This window comes from Chelonoidis abingdonii, chromosome 17 (genome assembly GCF_003597395.2).
Source record: "Chelonoidis abingdonii isolate Lonesome George chromosome 17, CheloAbing_2.0, whole genome shotgun sequence".
Taxonomy (NCBI): domain Eukaryota; kingdom Metazoa; phylum Chordata; order Testudines; family Testudinidae; genus Chelonoidis; species Chelonoidis abingdonii.
In genome coordinates, this window is record NC_133785.1 from 36160235 (window position 1) to 36184514 (window position 24280).

The 24280-nt window shown below is 40.8% G+C and overlaps 2 protein-coding genes across 3 annotated transcripts in view; one reads left to right on the forward strand and one right to left on the reverse strand.

The window, feature by feature from the left end:
* The window catches only part of ATXN7 (ataxin 7), a 142900-nt gene extending 137136 nt beyond the window's left edge, over positions 1–5764 (reverse strand). Inside the window, exon 1 of one of the 2 annotated variants that reach the window (XM_032801044.2) lies at positions 5704–5764. The gene's annotated coding sequence lies outside the window, so the exon portion shown is untranslated. Of the gene's footprint in view, positions 1–2391; positions 2609–5703 lie in introns of those variants that run through there. The other variant, XM_032801046.2, reaches the window with a different exon arrangement.
* A 20-nt stretch (positions 5765–5784) lies between these two features.
* THOC7 (THO complex subunit 7) lies at positions 5785–22466 on the forward strand. The gene is made up of 8 exons (XM_032801050.2): positions 5785–5966; positions 7341–7458; positions 10469–10596; positions 10977–11063; positions 14969–15026; positions 20608–20674; positions 20823–20892; positions 22067–22466. Exons 1-8 carry the CDS (start codon positions 5948–5950, stop codon positions 22132–22134), a joined length of 615 nt encoding a protein of 204 aa, XP_032656941.1. The 5' UTR covers positions 5785–5947; the 3' UTR covers positions 22135–22466.
* The last annotated feature ends 1814 nt before the right edge of the window (positions 22467–24280 follow it).

The window sequence follows — 24280 nt, forward strand, 5'->3', positions numbered from 1 at the left end:
GCCCAGAATTCTGTAGGATTTGCATCATTATCTGATAATGGACATTTTTAAAGCATGATATTAAGTACATTTTTTAAATCAATCATGGTAGCACAGATAATATGCTAAAAACATGACCACCACGTGATTACTATAAAATAATAATCCAATCCTTTATTAGTGCCAAGTTTTGTACTCTCTCCCTCACTTTTATGCCCCTATTCTGTAAAAATATCCCAGCATGAGGCCCTGCACAAATGCTGGAGTCCCTGCAAGAAAACCTGTCTGCATCCATACTGCATCCACCCATTTCTAATAAATGGTAGACTGCTAAGTATGTAAAGCCACGGAGATTGTTACCCAAGTTAAGGAACAGCGTGGTATAAAAGATCTTATTCTACTTAGTAAAAATGCTCCATAGCAGATTGCTGTCCAGTACTATAAATTGTGGTCTTTAAGCCATGAAAATTCCAACAAACAGAGCTTTTTGTTCCATTGGTATCTGTGTACACTATTGAAAAGGGCAGGAAAGAATCAAGTGCTAGTAATTTTGTAGGGGTTTCTTCTGTGTGTTTTATTTATGGACATAATTGTGCTGTTAGAGTTGCTTTACTTGTTTTGCAGGATTTCTTAAGTATTTGTTTTAATGAATTTGTTAGCTTTACCTTGGTATTCTTGAAGTGTTTTTTCCCTTGAAGCATTTACAATGATTACACCTGTGGGACCGGCTTTTCTTTTTCTCATTCCATGATCATATAAAATCATGTGTTATGTATATCAATTAATGATAAAATTTTTCAATAATAATGCACAAAAAGCAGAAGTGTTCAAAATATTTTTGTTCTGTATTTCAAAGGAAGCTGGATGAGTGGACTTGTAGGCTCTAAAGCAGGGGTTGGCAACTTCTGGCACGCGGCTCACTAGGGTAAGCACCCTGGCAGGCCAGCCCAGTTTGTTTAGCTCCCGTGTCGGAGGTTCAGCAGACCGCAGCTCCCACTGGCTGCGGTTCGCCATCCCAGGCCAATGGGGGTGGCGGGAAGCCGCAGCCAGCACAACCCGCACTGCTTCCTGCCGCCCCATTGGCCTGGGACAGTGAACCACAGCCAGTGGGAGCCGCAATCCGCCGAACCTGATGACACGGCAGGTAAACAAACTGGCCCGGCTCGCCAGGGTAACTGTGTGCCAGAGGTTGCCGACCTCTGCGTTAAAGTTTTACACTGTTTTGTTTTTGAGTGCAGGTTTTTTGTACATAATTCTACATTCGTAAGTTCAACTTTCATGATAAAGAGATTGCACTACAGTACTTGTAATGTGGGAATTGAAAAATACTATTTTTTTTTTACAGTGCAAATATTTGTAATAAAAAGAGAGCCCTTTTTGTATTCTGTGTTGTAATTGAAATCAATATATTTCAAAATGTAGAAAAATCCAAAAATATTTAAATAAACGGTATTCTATGATTGTTTAACAGTGCAATTAATTTCATGATTAATTTATTTAATCACATGATTAACAGTGATTTTTTTTTAAATTTCTTGACAGCCCTACTTGCAACCAATTAATTAGTTTTCTCAAAGTAATTATTAATGAGGAATCATAACTGAAATAGTGTGAATCTAGTTGTGTCCTGCAACAATCTGTTCTTGCCCTACTGCTGTTTGATATCTTTAGCAATAAGCTGGAAGAAAATATAAAATCATTCTGGTGCTGTTTCCAGAGGACACAAAGAATAGAGTGATAAATAATGATAAGGACAAGTCAGTTCTAGAGAGTAATCTGGACCACATGGTAAATTGGACTCATTCAAACAGCATGCATTTTAATACAGCCAAAAGTAAATCAAAGACAGGAACAAGAGTGTAGGTCACACTTTCAGGATGAAGGAATCATAAAGCAGTGATTCTAAAAAGGGACCATGCTGGCTAACCAAGTAAACATGAGTTCCCTGGGCAAGGCTGTGTCTAAAAGGGGTAATGCAATCTTTGGATGTATAAAATGGAAAATACCAAGTAGGAATAGTTATATGGTATTGCCTCTGTATATAGCATCAGTGAGACCATTATTACTCTATCCAGTTCTGGAGTCTTCATTTAAAAAAAAAAAAAAGGATGTTGGAAAATTAAAAATGTTTCAGAAAAGAGCTATAAGAATTATACTAGTTTTGAAATCCTGCCTTTCAGAGACCTAAGAAACTCCATCCTTAGCTTATCAAACAGAAAGTTGAGAAGTGTCTTGAGCACAGTTTATTTGCACCCACATGGGGAGGAGATTTCATTCAGCAGGAAGCTCTTCAATCTATCAGACAAGATCCAATGGATGAAAACTGAAACTAGACAAATTCAGACTAGAAATAAGGTGATTTTTTTTTTTTTTTTTTAATACTGAGGATAATTAACCATTAGTACAACTTACCAAGGGATGTACTGGATCTCCATCACTTGAAGTTTTTAAATCCAGAGCCTGGATATTTTTGTAAAAGACATACTCTAGTTCAACCTGAAGATAGGAACAGGAGTCACTTGGCCTATGTTATGCGGGAGATCAGATTAGATCATCTTAATGCTCTCTTCTAGCCTTAAAATCTATGAAGTAGTTAAAAAGATTTAAATAGCATTTAAAATCCTGCGTTTTTATTAAACAAACACCATTGATAGTATAGATGTATTGATATAATTTATGATGGGGATTCAATAAACAGCAGCAGATCTAAACCTTAGTCTCATTTAAGAACAGAGCTAGAACTACTGATATTTTCTTTTAAATCGAAGTGCTGTTAATTCAAGCATGAGACAAAGACAGAAAACAGAGAGCGCATTCTAGAACTCTGAAATGTTCTATAATCAGTGACACGTATGAAGAGAAGAGTCACACAAACATCATTAAACTATGTGAACTATTCAAATGATTTGCTGGATTCTAAATTAACTTTAACCAATAAAAAAAGTATCTAGATATTACTGTGAAGAGTTCAGTGAAAACATCTGCTAAATGGACAGAGGTAATCAAAAAATAAAAAAAGTGTTTACCCTGGATAAAGAAAGTGATAAAAAGTAATACAAAAATAATATAATGGCATATAAATTTATTGTGGTTCTTCAGCTGAAATACAATATTCAATTCTGGTCACCTCATTCCAAAAAGGACATAGCAGAAATAGAAAGAATCCAGAGAAGGGATACAGAAATTATTACAGTCATGGAAGGACTGAGGAGAGTTTAAAATGTTTAAGATAATGTAGATTACAGAGGAAATGAAGAAGGGGAGATAGATAGAGGTATATAAAATAATGAACAGTTTAGAGAAGTTTAATCAGGCACTCTTATCTACCCTTTCTCATAATACTAGAACAAGATCAGGGTGATAGGTGCCTTAAAAAACAAAGCAGACAGTTTAACTAGAGGCAGCCAATGAAATTAAATGGCAACAAATGCAAAACTGATCAAAGGAAATGTTTTTTTTAAAACCACACAAAATTAACCAGTGAACTCATTGCCATAAAGTATTATTGAGGCCCAGAACTAGCCCAATTTAAAAAAAGGATTAGACACTTATATGAATAATAAGACCATCCACAATTACATAAAATAAAGCATTTCAATCTCTTAAATTTTCTATATCTATGCAGATTTCCTCTGCTGTCACTCATCACTGTAATATTTCATAACCTAAGCTCATGCTGCAAGATGTAAACCAGCCACTAATTACCTAGGATTAGGAAGAAATCAATTGTCAATTATGGGGCTTCTCGTACCTTCCATTGAAGAATCTGGTGCTAGACACTATAAAAACAAGATACTTAACTAAATAGGCACTGCCCTGATTTGGTATGGCAATTCCTATGTACCTTTTAAAGGCCAGTCTCAGGAGCAAAATGAATCCCTATGCAAGTTCATCTTTAAACCAGGAAACCGCAAAACATTACAGTGCACACACATTTTACTGTTTCTGATATCAATTTTCAAAACACTACAAAAGATCTTTTAACAATGTCAAAACAAAAGACTGACCCTGGTGAGAAAAAACAAATGTTTTGAGCATAAAAATACCCAACAAGCCTATAAGTTATTTAAGACTTCATGATCAAAATGAAAAGAGAAAAGTATGGGGGGAAAAAACGTGCATTGGACCATTCAGACAAAGCCCACTAAAACGTTGAAATACATTTGTTAAAATATTCCACATTAACAGTGCCACTTGCTACAGCTCATCATGCTGTTGCTGCAATGTCATTGTCTGTGGTTCCACATGTTAAAGCTCACCATATGGCATCAACAAAACTCTAACCTCTCCATCCCCTTGATCTCGCCTCTATGTTTTTGCTGGCCCCTAGCTTTGGTCTGAAGGGAGCTGCTCTAAAGAGCAATGAGGCCCTGCCAGCCATGCTAAAACAAGAGATGGCTTCTGCTTCGGTGTGAACATCTTTAGTGTGGGCATTACTTACGTTCCCACTGCAACTTGATACTTAGCTGGTCAGTAAAAGGGTATGCAAAGTGCTGGAGACAGCACCAGTGGGTGGGTGAGCAGCTCTCTCAGAAACCCTGCTCCAGTAGGGCCAGCTGGGACCCTGGAGGCATCCTGCCAGATTTAGATGTCTGGTCCTTCTTGGCACAGGCAGGGGGGGAAGACAGTTATTATTGTTGATACCATATTATGTTATAAAATTAACCTTGACAATATGGGGCACTACCTGCTCAGAGATGAGAACAAGGTCCAATGTGGGTACTGGCCATGTGATCTCAATGAGCTAAGAAAGGATCATTCACACCCAACCAGGAATTAGAAGTTGTAGGGGTGGCACAAATACAAGGGCGACAATGGTAAGAGATATGGCTGGTGATGAGGGAAACAATGGCCATGGCAGCCGGGAGATGGGAAATGGGGTGAGAGCTGGGACAGTTCTAGAGAGACGATGGTCATGCCAACACCAATGGAAAGCGCGGCACTGGTGGGGAAGGTGACACAGAGAATAACGGAAATGATCACATCGAGGGGAATGAGGAGGAAGGCAACCGCGATGAGGGAAATCGCAGTAAACAACAACATGGGAAACAATGATAAAAGCAACAAGGCAGAAAATCATGGTGGTACCAGGGACACGATGCCAACAAGGGTGGCCAGGGGGACAGTGCACAGGACCCAACGTCAACGCCACAGGTGACAGCGAGAATGGCACCCACAACACGATGCCAATGACAGCGATGAGAAGGACAGGATGCCAACAACAGTAATGAGGGAGACCGCAGAGATGGCGCTGGGAACACAATGCCCGTGACGGTAATGGGGGTGGGGGAACGGCGCCAGGAATCCGAAGCCAGCAACAGCCACGAGGGGGATGGCACGAGGAAGACGACAGACACCAATAAGGGAGGCAGCGGTGATGGGAACACGACGCCAACGAGGAGGACGGCGCCAGGGACACGACGCCGAGGCTGGTGACGACGCCAGGGACATGACGCCGAGGCCGGCGACGAGGGAGACGGTTGGGATGGGGCAAGGAACACGACGCTGAGGGAGACGCCACCCGGGACATGACGCCAACGCTGGGACCGAGGGGGATGGCGCCGGGGACGCGAGCAGGGCCACAGCGCAAGGGAGGGCAAAGGAAGGGGACGATGCCAGGGACACGGTGCCAGGGCCATGGGAGCAAGTCGGGGAAGGTGACAGCGAGGGGTGAGACAGGACGAGGCCGGCAAGCGGGGGTGGAGCCTGGCGCCCGCCCCTCACCTGCTGAGGCTGCCCACGGCGAGGAAGAGGCCGGTTCCGTGCGGGGTGCAGGCCTCGCCCGCCCGCCCTCTCCCCCGCCAGCCGGTGGCGCGGCAGAGCGGGGCCCCGGGTCCGCAGGGAGCAGCTTAGGCCCCAGCCTCCGCCTCCATGGCTGCCGCTTACCCGGCTGCATTGTGGGAAGCTGACCTCACTCACTGCCGCCGCCGCCCCGCCGGCTCCAGCACCCGCAGCCGCCTTCGCCGCCATGGGGGCCGTGACCGATGGTGAGAGCCCGGCCCGGGCCGGGGTCCGGGTGCCCGCCGCCTCCACCCGGAGCCGAGCCGAGCCGAGCCGAGCCGAACCGCGGCTCCAGGCCCCTGCCTTATACAGTCCGGGGCTCTGGAGCATCTCCCTCACCGGGCCGGGCCTCGCGTACAGCCCGGGGTTCCGAGCCGGCCTCTGGGGCCGGGCCTCGCGTACAGCCCGGGGCTCCGAGCCGGCCTCTGGGGCCGGGCCTCCGCCTTATACAGCCCGGGGCTCCGGAGCCTCTTTCCCGGGCCCGGCCCTGCCCCCGCCGTACAGCTCTCGGCTCCTGACCCGGGACCCGCAGCTTTGTGCTCGGGTTCCCCCTGCTCTCCAGAGACCACAGAGCTTGGGGGGGCCGTGGGCCCCTCCACGTCACCTCTCTCTGGGGTGCCCCCCAGTCCTGCGTTTCGTTCCCAGAGAGACTCCCCACCTTTCGGGGTTCCGGGTGATCCCCACTCGTCTCCAGTGTCGTGCTACTCGCTTCCCCTAGTACCTGCATTTTGTCCTCCACCCTGCCCCACCCAGCTGTGGGCTCCAGGCCTCTCCTGATGCCCCCTTCCCATTCCACAACCGCTCCCCCCTGCTGTGGGTGCCATTCTCTTCTTTCCCACCCCAAAGCTACCACCCCAACACACACGAGCCATCACGCGGCCCTGGGCTCCAGACTTCCCCATTCCAGATCCCCCCACTCAAAAGACCCTTTCAATTTGGGGAACTGAAGGGCATGCTGGTTTGGAGGTTGTGGGGTTTTTTGCTTTTTTTTTGGATATACCAAAAATCCTACTGCCTGCTATAGGAAATGTTCTCTTCAGAGCGAGGCTGTAATGGGAGGGTTATCATTCAAAACCAGGATAAAACTTGAACCAGGGATCTTTCATAAATGTAACTTATCTAATGAATTGGAATTAATTTGCAAAATGGACACCATTAAATTAGGCTTAAATAAAGACTGGGAGTGGATAGGTCATTACACAAAATAAAACTATTTCCCCATGTTTATATCCCTCCTCCCCCCTTCCTCACAACTTCTTGTCAACTGTTAATGGACCACTTTGATTACTACTACAAAAAGTTTTTTTCTCTCCTGCTGGTAATAGCTCACCTTAACTGATCACTCTTGTTAGAGTGTGTACAGCAACACCCATTGTTTCAAGTTCTCTGTGTGTGTATATATATATTCCTACTCTATTTTCCACTGCATGCATGCATGCATCCGATGAAGTGGGCTGTAGCCCATGAAAGCTTATGCTCAAATAAATTTGTTAGTCTCTAAAGTGCCACAAGTACTCCTGTTCTTTTATCTAATGTTAACAGCAGAGTCGTGTTTAAAAAATGATTTTCCTCTACTTTAGATGAAGTTATTCGTAAACGACTTTTAATTGATGGAGATGGTGCTGGCGACGACAGACGAATTAATTTGTTAGTGAAGAGCTTCATTAAATGGTGCAACTCTGGATCTCAAGAAGAGGGGTATTTCATTCTCTGTTTTTCTTATTTAAAGTAATGTTGTTTACATACCACTGTTTAGATCCCAAAGCTAGTTTTGTTTTGAAAAACAGTGCAGTTCATCTTAAAACATATTTTTATTTAGGCCTGTTGATTAATCACAGTTAACTCACACAATTAACTCAAAAAAAATCACGATTTAAAAAAGTAATCATGATTAATTGCAGTTTTCATTGCACTGTTAAACAATAGAATACCAATTGACATTTATTAAATATTTTTGGATGTTTTTTGACATTTTCAAATATATTGATTTCAATTACAAAACAGAATACTAAGTGTACAGTGCTCACTTTATATTTTTATTACAAATATTTGCACTGTAAAAATGATAAAAGAAATAGTATTTTTCAGTTCATCTTGTACAATACCATAATGCAATCTCTTTATGGTGCAAGTGCAATTTACAGATGTGGATTTTTTTTTGTTACATAACTGCACTCAAAAACAAAACTATGCAAAACTTTAAAGCCTACAAATCCACTCAGTCCTACTTCTTGTTCAGCCAATCACTAAGACAAACAAGTTTGTTTATATTTACGGGAGACAGTGCTCTCTGCTTCTTATTTACATCACCTGAAAGTGAGAACAGGCATTCACATGGCACTTTTGTAGCTGGCGTTGCAAGGTATTTTCGTGCCAGATATGCTAAACATTCGTATGCCCCCTTCATGCTTCGGCCACCATTCCAGAGGACATGCTTCCATGCTTATGACGCTCGTTAAAAAAAAATGTGTTAATTAAATTTGTGACTGAACTCCTTGGGGGAGAATTGTATATCTCCTGCTCTGTTTTACATACATTCTGCCATATATTTCATGTTATAGCAGTCTTGGAGGATGATGACCCAGCACGTTGTTCATTTTAAGATCACTTTCACTGCAGATCTTACAAAATGCAAAGAAGGTACCAATCTGAGATTTCTAAAGATAGCTACAGCTCCACCCAAGGTTTAAGAATCTGAAGTGCCTTCCAAAATATGAGAAGGACGAGGTGTGGAGCATGCTTTCAGAAGTCTTGAAAGAACAACACTCCGATGTGGAAACTACAGTACCCGAACCACCAAAAAAGAAAATCAACCTTCTGCTGGTGGCATCTGACTTACAATGATGAAAGTGAACATGCGTCGGTCCACACTGCTTTGGATCGTTATCAAGCAGAACTCCTCATTAGCATGGACATATGTCCTCTAGAATTGTAGTTGAAGATGAAGGGACATATGAATCTTTACCACATCTGGAATGTAAATATCTTGCAATACCGGCTACAAAAGTGCCATGTGAACACCTGTTCTCATTTTCAGGTGACATTGTAAACAAGAAGCGGGCAGCATTAAGTCCTGCACATGTAACAAACTTGTTTCTCTAGCAATTGGCTGAACAGGAAGTAGGACTGAGTGGACTTGTAGCTCTAGAGTTTTCCATTGTTTTATTTTTGATTGCCGTTATTTTTTGTACATAATTCTACATTTGTAAGTTCAACTTAATTTTTTTAATTTAATTGACAGCCCTATTTTTGTTACATTTAAATACGGCCATGTATTGTGTACAATCCAAACCCTGCAGCAGTTACATAGCTAAGACAATTAGCATTGTGTAGCCATTTTTTGCCAACTTCTGTGATATTGGTATTTTATTTAAAGCTCCAGGTCTTGGAGTCAAATGATTAGATAAGAATATCTGCTTTCGTTTTTTTTTTTTTTTTAAAGCAAGTATCTAGCCCTCATTGGTATAGAGAAAAGTTTGTACTTTAAGCACTCAAAAACCAGAAGGCAAATAAAAATCCCTTTTTAAAAAATCTCATGATTTAAATGAATGATTTCTTTTGAAGGCCTTTTTGTAATGTTTTGGGTTGGTAATATTGAATCTATGCCATCGCTTAAGCATTATTGAGAGACACTCAGTACTGTTATAATCTTTCTGCTACTGGTTTTACAGCAAGTGACAGCTGTAGTAGAAGATAACTAAAAGGTGTGTCCTGGAGAACACAGTGTGTTGCTTTTGTTCCTCTGTTAAAAGATGTGTCAAAGAAAAAGCCCATTAAATTAACTCCATTCAAAATGAAGGGGAGGACTTTATTAGAGAGAACACTGTAAAACTAGATGCTTGGAGGAAGTTGTTTTGTGGATGACAGTATGAGCATTGCCAAGAAAGAGTGTTCAGGGCAAGACTTTTTAAAAGAGAATTGACAAAGTAATCCATATTGCAAATCAAATCTATTCAAAGTAAACACACGTTTTAAATTAAATCATTAACCACTGGAAAACGTCCATAGGACTTCAGTGGTCTGACTTGTGAAGAATTGCATTTATGCTAAAGGTCTGCAAACAACATAAAGCAATCGTGTGTGAAAATGTGACACACACAAATTAAATAAACCTGCATCTTCCACTTACCAAAATAAGCATTCGATTGCTGTGATGGAAAGCAAGTGTCCATGGAGCAAGCAACTTGCTTTACAATAAATATTTCTGTACTATTCCATTGTTATACTATTATTAGATATAAATTCCAGAACGCCCCTATAAAATTATGTATCTGCTTTATACGAAGAGATATAAGCTCGTTGGGGCAGAAATCCTGTCCTTGTATGCATTTTTAGAGCAGGAGCACCATGGAACTCTAATCCAAGTTAGGCCTCTGAATATTACTGTAATATAAATATTAAATACTAATCGCAGTGGATAAGCAGTCTTCTCTAATGAGACACTTAGATTCACCCATGGATTGTGTCTATTATGTTAATACCCATTTGGCATCCTGAAAATAAACTGAAAGACTTAATACTTTAGTTAAGCACTATGGTATATGTATAATTAAATTTTCAAGAGTTATACATTAAATGGTTGGAATCTTACATTTCTTCAATTGCTGTTATAGTTCATGAGATATTTAGTCTTTCGTGGCATTGTAATAGTAAATGAACATTTCCGTTAAAATTTTTTTAACTGCTTAATAACTTGTCCACCTTTTAGATACAGCCAGTACCAACGCATGTTGAGCACTTTATCACAATGTGAATTTTCAATGGGAAAAACTCTACTTGTCTATGATATGAACCTCAGAGAAATGGAGAACTATGAAAAAATCTACAAAGACATAGGTAAAGAGAACTAAACTTCCTGAGTATTTGTGGTAACATCTGTAAGACAGTTAGTCCAGTATTAAAGTCTGAGAATTTCTGGCAGGTTTAGCGTCATTTGTCTACTGTTTCTACAAATATATATTTATTTCAATTTTTAATGAAAAACACCCATGCACAGGCTTTGAGCATCCTGCCAATATTTAAAATACAAATTCAAAATGCACAAGGGAATACAGTTATATAAAGGGAATAAAAATTTCCAGCAGGGCCAGGTTTGAAGTCAGTTGCCTTGCGACTTTGTAGTTTAGAAAACTGACTTATTGACAGTTGAGTACTTTTGAATCAAATACTGTAACTCTTACCTTTTGGGGATTTGATTTTTTTTTTTTTTGGTAAAGAAAATAATATAGCTGCAGCACATGAGAAAATTGCTGAATGCAAAAAGCAGATCCTGCAAGCAAAAAGAATACGAAAAAATCGCCAAGGTAAGCTAAAATTGGATCGATGCTGAATAACTAATAGCAATAGTTGTTTTAAGGATGGACTTGGTTTTATGCATAGTCCAAGAAATAAATTACAAAACCAGCTATTTTTTAAAGAGCGCTTGTTCCAAGAAATTACAGTAGTTTTTGTGAATGTATTAATGTCAAAACAGAAATCTGTATTTCATAATTACTTTTCATTAATATCATTTGAAATTCTTAGGGTCTGGACATTACTGGAGGGAGGGAGAGACAGGGAATCCCATTTCGATGTGCAAGTATATTCCAGATTTCTTGTACTTTCCAAACACCTTTGAACTTCTGCCACTCATTCCTCGCACCCAGGGAGAACTGGACAAGTCTCCCTTCAGAGCCAGTCAGTACTGTTCCTAATTGAAGGAAAGGAACATGGGTGAGCAGAATGGCAAACTTCTACCACTATGCTTCCTGGTCAGGGGAAGAACAGAAAATGATCAATCATCAAACTTCCTTCATGGCAGAGTGAAGTCTGCATGGCAGTGCAAACCATTACCTCTGGACTAGTCCAATTTGGAGAAAAATAAACCAGTGACATGTGAAATTAGAAAATTACAGATGTGACCAGATATGTCAGAGTTAGGTTTGTGCCATTATAGTAGAATAAGCAATGAAAAAACCTGTATGCCATACCAGAGCAATAAGGCTCTAAATGAGAAAATATCAGTTCCCATAATCAAACTGCTCACTTAAAATTGTTACATACACTTTGAAAAGTAATTAATAAGGAAGATGTGTCAGCATTTTTCAAAGAGTGAGAGAAAAGCCTGGCTCCATGAAGACTATGTTTAATCTTTTGAGTACCACGCCCACTGGATTCCTACATCCAGTAATAGTGCAGCATGTACGTGTATGCCGTTTGGCTTGCAAAGCATTGTATATTTGAAACTTACTTTTTGAAAAAAAAAATTTCCTATAAAAACACTTTGCAGACTACTACTTTTAGTCCTAAAATTTAGGTTTTTCTTTTTAAAAAATAAAGTGGGTTGAAGGGCTTACCAAATCTGATGCAACTAGGAAGATTCCATGATTTAATAACAAAAATTTATTATATTGTAATTTCACAACAAGTAATACAATAAACATCTGTTCTGCATTCCCTACCTATGCAAAACGCCTATTAAAGTAAAGTAAAGTCAAGCCAGTGAATTTTGAGTGTGCACGGCAGCCAAGATCGGGAAAGTAGACGTCAGAGAGACATATGGCATAGTTGAAGGAAACACTATTATGCCAAAAACAAACAAAATTCCCCCAAAACCCAGCATCATATGACTAGAGCCCTGCAAATCCGCGGATGCAAATATCCACAGACCATCTTTGCAGATCGCAGGACAGATGCAGATACAAATTTTATATCCACGCAGGGCTCCGCAGGACACGCTCACCTGAACAGAGCAGCTCTTACCCAGCCTGCAGGCTCAGCTCTGCTCTCTGAATCACGCAGCACCGTGCTGGGTATTCTGGTAGTTGTATTCCCAGCTTGCTTAGAGGGAGATAAACTACAGCCCCCATTAGGGAGTGAGCCAAGCACCATTTTGAAGGTGGGGTTCTTTAAAAGAACAGGTGGCAGTGGCTGCGTGCATCAGAGCTGCCACAATTGCATAGGGGTGTCCCCGCCCAGACGGGGAGGGCAGTGCTGCATAGAAAGACCCAGAATTGTAGCCTCCCTGCCTGGAGCGGGTTAGGATGTAGGGGAGAGGTGGAATGGGCAGGAGGCCTCTAGGGAGAATGGGGGCTTGACACAGGCCTGCATCACTGCTGCACAGCGACCTGTGGAGCTGTTCAGAGACCTGCAAATCCACAGACAATTTTTGCAGCTCGGATGCGGATACACCTTTTTGTATCCGCACAGGGCTCTACTTATGACTATCTAGAGTGACCTAAAGGACTTCCTGATGCCAACTGATAGAAGGTACAGGGGTACGTAAGGTTACAGAGTGCCTCTGGGCCTGATAGCTACATACTAGTCCTCCAGAATGTGTGATGTAAAGTCTTTAATGATGACAGAGATGCTTACCTCCCTCTGATTAGTCACATGCAAATTGAGTATTGTATGGTTCACAGTGGATGCCTATTTTCAGTCTGAGCAAAATGCTAACCAATGGATTGCGAAGACTGCAAAAAAAAAGTAGCAGGGGTTATCCTATTTATCTCTAAAACAATGAACTTTTGAAACTATGTGGGATGCAGATGAATCCCCAGTTATTCAATCTATGAGGATAAGCCGGCAGAAGGCTTGATATTAGGAGATGGGATCTTTGCCAAACTGGTTGAAAATGCTGGAGAAAGGACTTGGGGTAAGCTGTCTTGTAGGAGATAGGGGAATGCCTCATCAATTTAAGTTATGATTTTGTTTGATCTATAACCATTTGTTTCCAAAATTCTTACTTTCTGTCACTTGAATCTCTGTTCTTTGATAATAGATAAAGTTATTCTTGGTTTCACTGTAAATATAAGTGCTGTGTTTGAAGTCATCGTGAGTTGACTCTTGCAAGATGGGGTGTACTTTTCATTCGGGAGTTCTCCTCGTTCAGTGGAACAGGCACTGAACACCCCAGAGGTGTTGGGAGGACGTAGGAGTTTGTGCTTGCCTTTTGCTAAACTTTACAGAGAGAGGTGGCCTGGAAGGCAGTGCTTGTGTTGCCAGAGGCTGATTCAGGGAGCTGATCCACAGCAGGTATAGACAAGGCTTCCTCTTAAGCGCAGGTGTGGGCGAGGTTCCTCATATCGCTGGGGTCCCCTTCGAAGCATTACAGCCTTTCCTCTTCAAGGCCTTTATCCAGCACTGAGAACTATACAAGTGCACCCATGTGATTTCCAATGTAAGACTGGGGCCAAAATCCAGACTGACACATACACACAGCCAGCAACAAGTCAATTACTCTCCCCATACAAACCACATCTGAGGAGTTCCAAGATGTACAGTTGATCACTTCTCATCAAAAGGAGTATATTCATAATTTCAGTAGAAACATTTTAAAACATTCCCCTGCAATATTGTACACTAAAGGATTTTGCTAAGGCACAAAACTAGAAGTTATTGGAAATAAGAATCTTTCTTTGTCAAAGATAAGTAACCAATATTATAAAAACCCAGTACATTTGTCTTACTCGGAGGCAAAGGTGTATTCAGATTAGTTATTTTGCCAGTATCTCTTTGCTGGATAATTTTGAACTCAAGGTTCTGAGTGCTCTTAGCTCCCATGTATTTCAGTAGAAATTCATGACACTCAGCGCCTTGCAGGACTAGGTCTAGATTTAGGCTGGAAGTTAAGTTACTAGCTGTCAAAGGAGTGACATTCAGTTTATGAATAGGATTTTATGATAGGATTGCTCATAAGAGCAGGAGAATTGATGATCCAGGAGGTCCCTGCCAGTCCTTTATTCTTATGTTAAAGTTTTTGCTTGTGCCGTGTTCTCACTAGTTTTTGATGAAAGCGTTATACACACACTGCACAAAGTTTTTCATGTGAATTTGTAGATACCTGGTTCACGTATAGGAACTGGCAAAGCAACAGTTGCCCACGTGACTGTAGCTCTTCTCTTTAATTACAAGATAAAACTATTTCTTAAATATGGTACCTGCCATCAGTTTGAAAACCATAGATGTGGTTTGCTGTTTATCTAACACACACCAGAAACCACATATATTTAAAGAGTAAACTATACTTACACAACAAATAGGTATAGGCGTTGAACAGGAGTGAAAAATTACTTGATAAACTACCTACCATTGTATTTATGGGCCCAACCCTACAAATACTTAGTACTGAGCATGGGTCTTTCCACTACAAGTGGTGCTATTGACTGGATCAGGCTTTAGAAATCCATACCCGGAAGAGTTTAAAAGTTTGCTTTTTTTTCCCTTTCAGAATATGATGCATTGGCTAAAGTAATACAGCACCATCCAGACAGACATGAAACATTAAAGTAAGTATAGGGCTGACTGAACTGAACATAAGCCAACAGCTGTTCCAGCACTTAACATAAATCTTATTACGGATTTTCAGCATTTAAATCAGTTACTACATATTGCAGAGGTTTAGTTTATTAATTAACCTACTCTGCAAAATATTTTTGCTCATTCGAGAGCTGCTTCGATTCTTGCAACATAGAACAAATTACATTAATTGGTTTCATGTTTTGGAAACAAACTTACATCTAAAGAGATAGATGGGTAGACCCCCGTCTCATAGGTGACATATGAGCACAGACCGTTTATGTAGATTCTTTCTATATTGTTAATTACTGTGGAAAATGTTAGTTGTTTTTTCATTTGTATTCTGCACTTGTGTAAACTTTGCCCACCATACCTATTCAAATGGACCTCAGGTTGTTTAATATTGAGGGTGAGATAATTGTAAGCTAACTCAGTATCCTAATTAATGCTTATTGCTTAGAAAATAGTGTCTCTTCATTCAAGTGGTGTTCACTTGATTTTATAACAAACATTTAAAAGCTAAGTTTTTATGCTACTATTGGTGGAGGTTTTTGTACACCATTTTCTTTATTTGCTTGTTTGAAAGGGCTGCAATGTTTCTGTGTTTAAAGTTTGGTATGTGGTGACTTACTTTTAACATGTAAATGCCTTAGTATTTTAATTAACCTCCATGCATTTCTGTTCAAAAGCATTGCTATTACTTTGTATTTGAAATGTTATTCATATATTATACTTAGTGGGGGAAACTCAGATCTGCATGCTGGTGCAGTCTGGGCCCAAACTCACTGCGGATAGGTTGATCAGAAAAAGAGGTGTAATGGCAAAGTAATGTGATTGTCACTAGTTTGGAATTCAGTAGTTGTGCAGACATGTAACATACATGCAAAAGGGATGCAATAAATGAGTAGCAGGAAAGCCCCTGCTACTTTGTTTACATCTTCCTAGTATCAGGGGGTAGCCGTATTAGTCTGTATTCACAAAAGCATCAAGGAGTCCAGTGGCACTGTAGAGACTGCAAATTTATTTGGGCATAAGCTTTTGTGGGTAAAAAACCTACTTCTTCAGATGCATGGAGTGATCCTGTTAGTGCCTTTTCCTGCAATGGCCCCACCTACTCAGTTTATAAATTATTATCCTGTACCCCTAGTTATTTCCCAATCAGGCAATTTACACTTCCTAGCTGTCCAACTTACCCTACCTGTAACTTACATCACTGGTTATGTGATAGCTGAATTTGGACCAAAATCTGTAAAACTGGATCAAGTAGGAGGATCGGTTTTGATCTCACAATCTCAAATATTCTAGCACTGTCCTCTGAACTTGATTAATGATTACAGTCAGTGGGTGGGAACACTATAGGTTAGTGTTCTCACTTGAATGTTGCTTATACTTACATATCTGATTTGCTATGGCCACCTGCCTTTAAATTACAGAGGGAAGCTGTCATTCCATGTTCCATGATTTTCTATATCAAATGGAAGATCTATAATTGTCTGACTTTAGAAAATACAACTACTAGGATAATATTTTTGAGCTGGTGAGAACATTTCATGTAAAAATTGACACTGCATGCAGCATAGAAATTTCCTATTTAACCAGTCGTTGTGCCACTCATCACTAGGAAGCTCATGATATGTAGATGTCAGAAGTGGCTTTAGTTTTTCAAATAAGGCAGCTGAAACAGTTAAAAGGTCATGCATATTTCTTGGAAGGAAACCACTCTTACTTACCTTACATGTCAGTCATCTGAGCACTAGTGTCCTTAGCAAATCCATAGATAGCAGCAATAGTATTTATCACATTTGGTTTTCTGCCCTTTCCTTTACATCATTTTCTCTTCCTATTATTTGTTATTACAGGAATATGTGGATGCCTTACTATGGGGTACCCATCTTATGTATTACACCCTGTACAAATACATAGGAAGAGAGAGTTCCTGCCCCGAAGAATGTATGCTCTAAACAAGAGAGACAGACTAGAGCAATGAGAGAGGATTAGTAGCTCAATTATACAGTTGGGGAACTGGGACATGGAGACTGAATGACTTGCTCAAGTTAATACAGTAAGAATTGAACCAAGGTCTCCTAAATCCTAGTCCAGTGCCTTAACCACCAAGATCATATTACATAAGAGTGGCCATACGGGTCAGACCAAAGGTCCATCTGGCCCAGTATCCTGTCTTTCGACAGTGACCAATGCTAGGTGCCCCAGAGGGAATGAACAGACCAGGTAGTCATCAAGTGATCCATCCCCTGTCACCCATTCCCAGCTTCTGGCAAACAGAAGCTATGGACACCATCCCTGCCCATCCTGGCTAATAGCCATCAATGGACCTATCCTCCATGACCTTATCTAGTTCTTTTTTGAACCCTGTTATAGTCTTGGCCCTCACAACATCCTCCAGCAAGGAGTTCCACAGGTTGACGGTGTGGTGTTCAAAAAAAATACCTTTTGTTTGTTTTAAACCTGCTGCCTATTTGCTCTGTTGTTTCTGAAGAATACTTATAGAAATTGCTACAAAGCCAAATATTACAAGCCAAGAACCACCAATCTTAAATCAGGAGACTTGTTGAATGAAAGGCTCTTCGCTAATGAAACATAACTGTTTTCATGGTACTCTTAATCACTGCAGAAGCTGGAGAAAAATTGGTCAGGAAAAAGATCCTGGTTTATTGTGCATGTACTGTGACAAAGTTCCTCCTCCACCTTGGTGGGTCCTGCGCTTATTGGTGGATTTGTTCACCTCAATGATCTTCCCTTCTTGTGGAACCCACAGTCTGAGTCAGCTCCTCCTGTGTCTGATCAGGAGTTGGGAGGTTTGGCGGAACCAGGCCCACGCCCTCTACTCCGGGTTCAGCCCAGGGCCTGTGGATCGCAGCTGTCTATAGTGTGTCCTGTCAACAGTGCCAGGACAGCTACAACTCCCTGGCTACTTCCCATGGCGCTCCTCCAACAGACACTCCTTCTATCCTCACCACAGACCTTCCTCCTGTGCTGATATGCTTGTCCTCCCATCCTCAGCAGTAGACTCTCTCACTCTAACTCCTCCTCTTCTTGCTCCAGCTCCTCACACACACTCCTTTCTTCCTCTGGCTCCTCCCTGCCTGACGGAAGTGAGCTCCCATTTGTTTTTTTTTTTTTTTTTTTTTTTTTTTTTTGTTTTTTTTTTTTTTTTTGTTTTTTTTTTTTTTTTTTTTTTTTTTTTTTTTTTTTTTTTTTTTTTTTTTTTTTTTTTTTTTTTTTTTTTTTTTTTTTTTTTTTTTTTTTTTTTTTAAAGCAGGGTGCCTGATTTGGCTGCAGGGTTTCTCAATTAACAGTAGCTATCTCTACTGCATCGAGAAGAGATCTTATTCGGCTCCAGGTGCCTGATCAACCTGGAGCAACTGCCATTTGGTTACCAGGGTACTAGGGATTTGTTTAGCCTGGGGCTAACATACCTGTTTCTCAGTACTTTACTGTAGCCATCTGGCCTTGCCCCATCACAGTACATACACTGGTCATATGACACAATGGGACAAGAGTCTAGAGAAATAATTTCTTGACAGTAAGTTATTAGAATTAGCTGTTCCAAATACTAGAGCAGACACGAAAAGAGACTATTTTTGACTTAATCGTCATAGATTTGAAGAGCGGAAAGGACCTGCAATTGTCTAGCCTGCCCCCTGGTATAACACAGTCCATAGAACTTCCCCAAAATAATTCCTGTAGTACCTTTTAGAAAAACATCCAATCTTGATTTAAAAATTGTCAGTGAGTGATGGAGAATCCACCACAACCCTTGGGAAGTTGTTCTAGCAGTTAATTATATTCACCATTAATTTATGCCTTTTCCAGTCTGAATTGTCTAGCTTTCATTTCCAGCCCTTGGATTGTTACACCTTTCTCTGCTAGATCGAAGAGCCCGTTATTAAATATTTGTTCCCTATGTAGGTACCTGAAACTGTAAGCAAGTCACCCCTTAAACTTCTCTTTAAGCTGCATAGACAGACTCAGACCTCCTCACTCTAGGGCATGTTTTCTAACCCTGTAATCATTCTCATGGCTCTTCTTCAAAATCGCTCCAATTTATCTACGTCTTTCTTGAATTGCAAGCACCACAACTGGACACAGTATTCCAGCAGTGATCACAACAATGCCAAATGTAGAGGTAACATAAACAGGGAAATCTCAAGTAGGAGTAGAGAGGTTATGTATCCTAGGATCACATTAGCTCTTTTGACCTCAGAGTCACACTGGGAGTTCATCTTCAGCTAAGCCTCCATCACAGCCCCCAAATCTTTTTCAGAGTCACTGCTTCCAAGGCTTGAGTCCCCCATCCTGTAACTGTGGCCTACATTCTTTGTTCCTAGATGTATATACTTACATTTAGCCATATTAAAATGCATATTGTTTGTTAAGACAGCTAAACTGGGCACAAGCACACAGGAGCTAATTCAAGAAGTGACAGTAAGTGAGCTAGTAACAGTGACCACAGTATAATTAGATTCCACATCCAAAGCGCAGGTAGACTACCAAAAAGTGACACTAAAACTTCAGAAAAGGAGATTTCAATAGAGAAAATTAGTCAAAAAGGCCCTAGAGCAAAAAGTAAAGGCAGTAAAAATCCCTAGACGTGCCTTGGATGCAACTTAGAAAAATAGTAAGATTGAAGTCATGTATGGTGAACAAAAAGCGAACTGGGAATGCAAGGTGTAAACCATTGTGGCTGAATGATAAAGTTCAAGAGGCTGTTCAAGCCAAGGAGACTGCCTTCAAAATCTGGAAAATCTAACCTGAGTGAAACCAACAGTGCCTGGGGCTCTGAGGCACTATGATAATACTGCAGATAATAAAACAGGAGCATGAATTACAGCAGGCATTACGGAAGAAGGAAATTAGAAGGGCCAAAGTGGAGTCTGAAGAACAAATAGCTCACTGGGTAAAACCAACAAGAGCTTCTTTAAGTGTAGTGGAAACAGGAAGAATCCGCAAAAGAATCTGGGCTAAAGGGAGCAATTAAGGAAAATAAAAACATTGCTGAGCAGAAAACTGACGACTTTCCATCAGTCTTCACCACAGACAATGTTGGGTAAATTTCTGCCCCAGACCTGATATTTTCTGGTAACAAAGATGAGTTACTGTCATAGACTTGATATGGTGGAAGAGGGGTAGTGGAGCGGTCCGGGCCGGTTTGTTTACCTGCCATGTCTGCAGGTTCAGCCGTCCTAAAGCATCTGGTTCCAGCCACTATCAGAGATGGGATACTGAACTAGATGGACTTTTGGTCTTATCCACTCTGGCAATTCTTGTGTTCCTATAAGGAGTATGTAGTTATTTCTTATATACTCGACTGTGCCCTTCTGTTACTGCTCTTGTAAGACACAGGAGTTGATGAAGTAGTGCATTCATTTGAAAATATCAGGGGTGTCTTGTGGAGTTTTTCTTCCATTTCCAAGCATTTTTAATCAGGCAATCCAGTGTTTTAGCAAAGCCACAGAGAATGATTCAATTATTTTTAATAATTCACAAAAGTTGTGTGTAATTTGTTATTACACTGTTTGTACTATGACAGTTACTGGAATTTATCTGCAGGCAGCTAGAAGCTTTGGGAAAAGAACTTCAGCATCTTTCTCACATTAAAGAAAATGTTGAAGATAAGGTAGGCGTATTTTTTTTTATTTTGGCATCTATATTTATAGTCATATGAACATAATTATGAGAAATCTACTGAAAGTTTCATAGTTCATGTAAGTACTCACTTAACTGGCCATACTTTAGTTGGTGGGTTGTGTTCTTTGTCATTCTAGCTGGAGTTGAGACGAAAGCAGTTCCATGTGCTTCTGAGTACTATCCATGAACTTCAGCAAACTTTGGAAAGTAAGTGGTTCTTAAATGAAAATATATGGGGCCGAATCCTCCTCTGCTTACTCAGGAGTAGTTCTATTATAGCCATTAAGACGATTTCCATGAGTAAGGGGAGCGGAGTGTCTTTTTTTCAATTAGCGTATGCAAAGTAATGCCTTCTAGCACTGAAATCATTAAAGTTGTAGTATCTGTATTTCCTGTATTAAACTACTGCATTCAGCACTACTTAAGTAAGAGAATCTTTTATAAAATAAAAAAAGTCTTCTCAAAATTTATTCTAGGAGCCAGCTCTGATGGAGTAGAGTAGGGGCAAACCTTTCATAGTTTTTAATAAACTCCTTTGAAATGTGATTGTCAAAATAGTGACATATCTGTTACCCTTCAGAGCCACAGTATAAAAATATGTTCATAAATATTTGTTGAACTAACCAAAAATGGTGTCTATCTAAGTTACTGATATGGCTCCCATTTCTGTAGTGTTGGACATCTCAGTCCTTACTGTATTTATCATCACAACACCCCTGTGACACAGGTAGACTAATAGGGAACCAAGGCCCAGAGAGACTGAATGACTTTCCCAAGGACATGCAGGAAGTCTGTGGCAAAGCAGGGAATTGAACTTGGGTCTCCTGACTCCCACCCTAGAGCTTAACCATTAGACAATTCTTTCTGATATAATCTTAATGTAGTATACTCTGAGGCCAGATATGTACCTATTCCAAACAAGACATGTTCCTGTCTTTCCAAGGCTGAATATCTGGCATACTAAGGCTACAGTTTTGTCACGGAAGCTTTTAATAAAGTTCACAGCGGAGGTGCAGATGAAAAGCATTAAATGAATCAGGTATTAGTACTGCTCTGATAAAAGAGTTCACAGTGTAAGAAGCCAGGACATTAGTAATGGAAGCTGATAGAAACTTTGTGCATTGATATTACAGGATTTTTCATATACAAATACACAAACACTAATTGCTGTAGTAGCTGAAAGAGAACCAATTGAGGGGCAAATGTCAGCCTTAGCTTTGAATTAGTGTGTTTTCCCTTTTTTGTGTCACAGTCTTAGTTTCTTAATGTTCTGTATAATGCAGTGCTAAACAACTGGGATAACATTCTCCAGTACAGTTTATATATAAATATCAAGTCTAATCTGAGCATGTTTCAATAACAGACACAATCTAAATTTCAGATGATGAAAAACTTTCAGAAGCAGAGGAATCCCAAGAAACTCACATGGAAGCAGAGACTAAACAGTAGACAGACTTTGGACTTACCTAAGAATTTTCATAGCTCTTGAACTTTTTTTAAGAAATAACATCTTGCTGCCACTTCTGTGAATTTGTATGAATACTAGCTTTTTAATACGAAAATACTTGTTTTGTTAGTGCTACAGTAAAACAGTTACTGATCAGTAAAAAGCTTTCATAGACAAAGCGTGGACAGATGCTGTATTTGGTTTAATACAAAAAGCTTTATATTTTGTGAACTAGGAAAATATTTTAGGTTTTTAAATTGCAGAGTGAAATGTTTCTGTACGGTAATCAGCTACGATGATAACAGTGTTGGCAATAAAACGTGTTTACAAATAATTTTCTCTTTTTTTTGGAGACTAAAAACCTAGATTTACAATAAAGTATTACGGCCCTGATCCTGCATTGAGCCCACCAGTCAGGAGCCCTGTGCCCGTGTGCAGTCACAGTCATGCCAGTAGCCTCTACCCATATGCAGGAGTCCACACTAGTGGACCCAGATGCAGGTTTGGGATCTAAATCTGGACCAAATGGTTTACTTGTAGTTTTCCAGTGTAGCGGCTGTGTGTAGTGCGTTTTAGAACCCACCAATGAGAAACAGTAATTACTCCTTCGTTTCAAATACACTGTAAACCTTAAGAATCTTTTCACGTTAGTATATGAAAGTTGGCTCACCAACAGCTTTAAATCACTAACATCTTAAGGTGTGTCTGTACAGCAGTTTCGTGTGCAGTGAGTTGGAGTGTAAACAGACACCCTGTCATGTTCTACCTGGCCATGTGGACCCTGCTATCACACACTTAAAAGGTCCCTGGTGCACTTTCATCTGCTCAACTTTTAAATGGAGGTAGATCAAAGCGCACTATGGACTTTTTAGTGCACAGCAGCAGGGTCCACATGGCCAGTTAGTGCACAGCAGGCTTATGCTGTAGATTTAAACCCCAACGTGCTACAAACTAACTGTCCATATAGACAAGCCTTTATTGGTACAGTAACTCCTCATTTAATGTTGTCCCACTTCACGTTGTTTCAATGTTACGTCCCTGCTCAGTTAGGGAACATGCTCCTTTAAAGTTGTGCACTGCTCCCTTATAACGTCAGTTGGCTGCCTGCTTGTAAGATTCTGTGGAAGAGCAGCGACTTTGCAAGGGAGCATTGCACAAGTTCCGCTTCTCCACCTCCTCCCTCTCCCTGCACTGCCAGACAGCTGTTTAGCGGTGCTTAGGATTTTCTGGGAGGGAGGGGAAGGAGTGGAGATATGGGGCTTCTCTGCTCCTGCCCCTCCCTCCCAGCACTTCATACTTAGGACTTTCTGGGAGGGAGGGGCAGGAGTGAGGAAGTGCTGCATCTCCATTCCTTCCCCTCCCTCCCAGAAAGTCCTAAGTGCTGCCAAACAGCTGTTTGGTGGTGCCTTGGACTAGCGGGAGGGATGTGGCGTGCTCTGGAGAGGAGGTGGAGTTGAGGTGGGAAGAGGTGGGCCTGGAGTGGAGCGGGGACAGGAAGAGGCGGACTTAGAACATTCCCAGCAAAATCTGAGCCTGTTCTCCGGGGAAGCTGCCGCTGCTGCTGCAAAGGTGCTTCCTACTGTCCTTGCCTGCAGCGGGCTGTGCCTGTGGGGGGTAAGCTAGGGGCACTTCCCAACCACAATACAGTACTGTACAGTATATGGTATAATGCCTTTTGTCTGGCCCCAAAAAATGTCCTTGGAACCTAATCCCCCACATTTACATTAATCTTATGGGACAGTTGGATTCATTTAACATTGTTTCACTTAAAGTTGCATTTTTCAGGAACATAACTACAATGTTAAGTGAGGAGTTACTGTTTTGTAGTAGTGCCTAGGAGCCAGGTGTCCAGGCCCTATGGCGCTATGCTCCCACAACATAGACACAACCAAAACCCACAGTGCTTGTGGCCTAAGTAACATACTTAATATCATTTGATTACCACAGTTAAGGATGAAGAGCATCTAATACAATTTGCATTCAGAGTCTGTCCAGCTTTAACTATATCAATAGTAATTGAAAGTTTACTGATCTTAAAAAAACAACTATAATATACATGACCTTAGTTAGTTAGTTGCAATATAATATAAAATCCAATATATTAACTGACATGGAAATCAGTCAATTACAAGTGTTTCTATTCATTCT

Excerpts from the sequence above, each read along its gene's own strand:
- THOC7 (XM_032801050.2), top strand. Across the intron at positions 15,027-20,607 it reads GACAGACATGAAACATTAAA|GCAGCTAGAAGCTTTGGGAA; the intron begins GTAAGTATAGGG and ends ATTTATCTGCAG. Across the intron at positions 20,675-20,822 it reads AAGAAAATGTTGAAGATAAG|CTGGAGTTGAGACGAAAGCA; the intron begins GTAGGCGTATTT and ends TTGTCATTCTAG.